The sequence below is a fragment of the Leishmania infantum genome, chromosome 12 (genome assembly GCF_000002875.2).
Source record: "Leishmania infantum JPCM5 genome chromosome 12".
Classification (NCBI taxonomy): Eukaryota; Euglenozoa; class Kinetoplastea; order Trypanosomatida; family Trypanosomatidae; genus Leishmania; species Leishmania infantum.
In genome coordinates, this window is record NC_009396.2 from 410,048 (window position 1) to 414,397 (window position 4,350).

Sequence of the window (4,350 nt, forward strand, 5' to 3'; positions counted from 1 at the left end):
ATGGGGGCCGCGGACGGCGCGACCGCGAGCGTGTGCACAGCGCGTCGCAGCCGCACCAGCGCGTGCCGTGTTCCCTGGGCGTGCGGCGGCCGCAGCCACGCATGGCGCGTCGCAGCTGTCTGGGTGGCGGAGGCACCGGCGCGCTGTAGCACGATGGGCTGGCCACACGCGAGGCTGCTGCTGCGTCGAGTGGGCGGCGTTGCTGCTTGTACGCGCTGACTGGTGCACCCGTGCGTGCATGTGCAGAGCGGCGTGAGCGCGCACAGGCGTGCATATGCCGCCACGCTCACACGGGAGTGGTGTGGCCTGCTGCGCTGGTCTCCCTCTGTTGGACGCAGGGCTGCGGGTAGGCGGTGCGGGCTGCCGGGCTGGCGGGCGCGCACGTGCGCGAGTGCTGGGTGGTGCGCGCCGCTGCTCTCCCGCTGCTCTCCGCCGAGCACCCCCTCGCCGACGAGCCGCTGCCGCTGCCTCGCACGTCCTTCTCTCTCTGTGTGAGGTGCATGATAATGGTATGCGGATGCTGGTGGGGCTGCGCATGGGCGCTCGCCTCTCTCCCACACGCGGGCTCGACGTATCCGTGCTGTCAGCGCTCCTGCCCACCGCCCCCACGCGTGTGTGCGCGCGCTCTGGCGCTGCTGCCGCTGGCGCTGTTGTGTGTGTGCAGGGGCGCTCCCGCCCGCCGGCCATGCTCTCTGTTTCGCTGGCCGGCCTCTCTACGCCGCTGGCGTGGGCGGAGCTCCGCGCTGCGTATCGCTCGCCCCTCCCTGCCCCTCGCTTCCTCCTCCTCATGTGCACTGCTCCCTCCCTCTCCCTCCCTCTACACTCCTCGCTGTCCTCTCGGCCGACCTCCACGGACACGCAGACGTGCGTGCGCATACACACCACCCCTCACCTCGCTGCTGCTGCTGTGACAGCTCCACGGACCCTGCCCAGTCGCTGCTCCCCCGCCACTCGCCTCTGTCCCCCGCACGAGGCTACGCACGACGTGCCGGCCACCCCGCACTGCTCTTGACCCTGACTGCGAATGGCGCTGTGCGTGCGTCGGCTGGTGCTGGCGGCGACCCTCGCCGCTGTGGTGGCGCTGCTGCTGTGCACGAGCAGTGCGCCGGTGGCGCGTGCTGTTAAGGAGGACAACCTCACTGAAACCCAAAAGTCGAACACGCTGGCGGTGCTGCAGGCGTTTGGGCGTGCGATCCCTGAGGTTAAGAAACTGTGGAAGGGCGACGACTTCTGCTCGTGGAAGTACGTGTACTGCTACCCCTCCGCCGTCGGCGTACTGATGGACAGCGTGGATTATGCCGGGTCGCTGCCGGAGATGCCTGCGGGCGTCGACTACACCAACGTCGTGATCACGCAGCTCGACTTCAGCGCAAAGGGCCAGAGGCTGAGCGGGACGCTGCCCGCCTCGTGGAGCTCGATGACATCGCTGGTGTCGTTGTGGCTTGAAGGGTGCGAACGTGTTACCGGGACGCTGCCCGCCTCGTGGAGCTCGATGACATCGCTGAGCGATCTCAATCTGCATGGCACTCAGGTCTCCGGCAGTCTGCCGCCCCAGTGGAGCTCGATGACATCGCTGGCCACGCTTTCTCTGCGGCTCACGAAGGTCTCCGGCAGTCTGCCGTCCGAGTGGAGCTCGATGACATCGCTGACCCTTCTCGATCTGCAGGGCACTAAGGTCTCCGGCAGTCTGCCGTCCGAGTGGAGCGGGATGAAGAGTGCGGAGGTCCTGCAGCTGCAGGACTGCGACCTGTCCGGCAGTCTGCCCTCCTCGTGGTCTGCGATGCCGAAGCTGCGGGAAGTCTTACTGAGCGGCAACCACTTCTGCGGGTGTGTGCCTGAGTCGTGGACGTTGAAACGTAAGCTTATGGTCACCATTGAGGCAGACCACGAGGGCAGGAACTGCAAGCTTGAGAATAAGTGCCGCCCAGCTGCACCCACAACGACGACCACGACCACAAGCACGACTACTAAGCGGCCAACTGCATCCACGAGCACCACGACGACCACCACTGTCCCGCCGACTCTACCCTCCACCACTGCCACCCCAACAGCCACGCCTACTCCTGCCCCCGAGACGGAGTGCGAGGTGGATGGGTGTGAGGTGTGCGAGGAGGACTCCGCGGCGAGGTGCGCCAGGTGCCGTGAGGGATACTTCGTGACGAGCGAGAAGACGTGCTTGATGACCACCGATGGTGGCCTTGCGGCCGCGTTGAGCGGAGCGGCTGCTGCCGCTGCTGTGTGCATGGCTGTGCTGCTGAGCGTGGGGCTGGCGGCGTGAGGATGCCGCTACTGTCACGCGCAGGCGGCGGCACCCGCTGCGTGGCACACGACTGCGTGCTTGCGTGCAGCACCGCGCCCTGCATTGGCGTGCGTGTGCGCGTCTGTGTGTGCATGGCTGCTGACGGTGCCTTTCGTCCTGCCTCTCGCTGCCTCTGCCTCTCTCCGCGTGTGAATGCTGTGGGCTGTGTTTGGGGCTCTCGTGCGGCGCTGCTGTACGGCTGCTGCTTCTTCTCCACCCTCCTCTCTCGCATGCCGGCGAGGGAGGGGTGGCACGTGCGCGTGTGCCGCTGCGCTTGCGAGTGCGTCTGTGCGTGGGCCCTCACCACGTGCTCCGGTCACGCCTTTTCGGCTGGCCACTCGCGGCGCTGAGGGCGGTGTGCCCCTCCCCCGAGCGCCGTCGCACTCTCTTCCACGCGCCTGCGCGGGCTTCTTCGTGTGCTGTGCTCAGCCGTGCGCTCTCACCTCTTTCCCTTTTCATTCGCTTGTCTTCTCTCTTCTCCCCCCGCACTGCGGTCTCCCCTCCTCTGCCGTGCGGTGCGCAGGCGGGTGACTTGCCGTTGCGTCTCCCCCTTTCGTGGAGCGCTGAGCCGATCCCCCTTCGGCCTCCCTCCTCCCTCCTCCCGTGTGGGTCCTGTCTGTTGTACATCGTCGGACCGTCTCTGAGCATCGCCTCTCCGCCTCGTCCGCAGAGCCGCGCTCGCCTGTGCCGCCTCTCGGACTTTATCCTTACTGTGTATTCTCACGGTGCGTCTCCGTGTGTGTGTGTGTGCCACGCACCGCTTCTTCCATGTGTGTCCTTGCTTGCTCTCGTCTGCCCCCCCTCCCTCTGCCTCACACATTCCGTGCGTGTGTGCATCACCGTTGGGCGGCGACATCGGTGCCCGTCCCTGCCACCCTCTACTCCCTCATTCTCTTGCCACTTCGTGGGCGGTGCGTGCATGCATGGATGTATATACACGCATAGAGGGGTGGGGACGCGTGCGTGTGTGCGCGTACACACGCATGTGTGTCGGTGCACCACTATATATATATGTGTGTGCGTGTACGCCGACAGACAGGTGTGTGGGTGCGCATGTACATGTAGACATGCGTATCGATGTATATAGCCAACCGCGTGCCGTGTGTAGGCGTGTGTGCGTGTATATCAGTGTGTGCCGGCACGTGTGTCGCGCCACGCTCTCTTGCCCGCCTCCCCTGTGCCTGTCACTCGCTCTGGGCGCGCTGGCGGCGGGCGCCGGGTGGTGGCCGCGCGGAAAGTGGGCGGCGGCCCTTCCCTATTTCTGTCTTTCGCTATTTCTCTGTTTCCTACTCGCGTGAACAAACGAAAGCTGCTCGGCCCCGTGGCCCCGACCCGCGCCGTGGGAGGGGGAAATGCGTTGTGGTAACGCCGATGACGATGGGCGTTGTGGCGAGGACCGTGCGCGGAGGCTGTCGCGACGGTGGCGTGCAGCGCGGGCCTCTGGACATGCGTGCGTGCCGTCTCTCCCCACCGTTGCTCCTCTCCCTGCCTGCCCAGACATCATCTCTCTCTGCCTGCCCTCCCCCTCCGCCGCGCCTGAGCCCTGTGCACTGCCTGCCCGGCTGCGTGCGTGTGCGTGTCTCCGTCTGTGCCCGGGGCACCACTCATTCACAGGGAGGACAGCACCGCCGCCCGCACTGCGCCTGCTGCCACATGCGCCCGTGGCGCCTGCGAGCATGCGCGCACACGGACGGCGAGGGGAGACGCGACAGCACCCATCGGTGGAGCTGCGCCCTGTGCTGTGAAGCTCTTGTTTCAGTGCCCTCCCTGCCGTGCCGCCGCAACCGCGCCGCGACGACGGCTGCCACGCTACCGCGGAGGACGGTGCCGCCGGACCGGCCATGGGCGTGACGCGTGGCGCACCCGTGGCGGCGCGCGATGGGCGCCGGCGTCGTGCGGCTGCCACACCCTCGCCACGGCCGGGCGCTCCTGTGCTTCGTGGTGCGCGATCCGGTTGCCTGCGCCGTGGCGAGGCCGCGCACGCCTACGCTGCCTTGCCCGGCGTATGCCTCGTCCTCGCTGCTGTGGGAGGTGCGGGCGCACGCGCCGCC

General features: G+C 67.3%; 2 protein-coding genes across 2 annotated transcripts; both read left to right on the forward strand.

Annotated features, from left to right (window-relative positions):
- Window positions 1–1,024: 1,024 nt before the first annotated feature.
- On the forward strand, window positions 1,025–2,278 carry LINJ.12.0666 (putative surface antigen protein 2; the record flags this gene model as incomplete). Its single annotated transcript, XM_003392269.1, has 1 exon — window positions 1,025–2,278. One exon carries the CDS (start codon window positions 1,025–1,027, stop codon window positions 2,276–2,278), a length of 1,254 nt encoding a protein of 417 aa, XP_003392317.1.
- A 1,098-nt stretch (window positions 2,279–3,376) lies between these two features.
- Window positions 3,377–4,150, forward strand: LINJ.12.0667 (hypothetical protein; the record flags this gene model as incomplete). Its single annotated transcript, XM_003392270.1, has 1 exon — window positions 3,377–4,150. One exon carries the CDS (start codon window positions 3,377–3,379, stop codon window positions 4,148–4,150), a length of 774 nt encoding a protein of 257 aa, XP_003392318.1.
- Window positions 4,151–4,350: the final 200 nt, after the last annotated feature.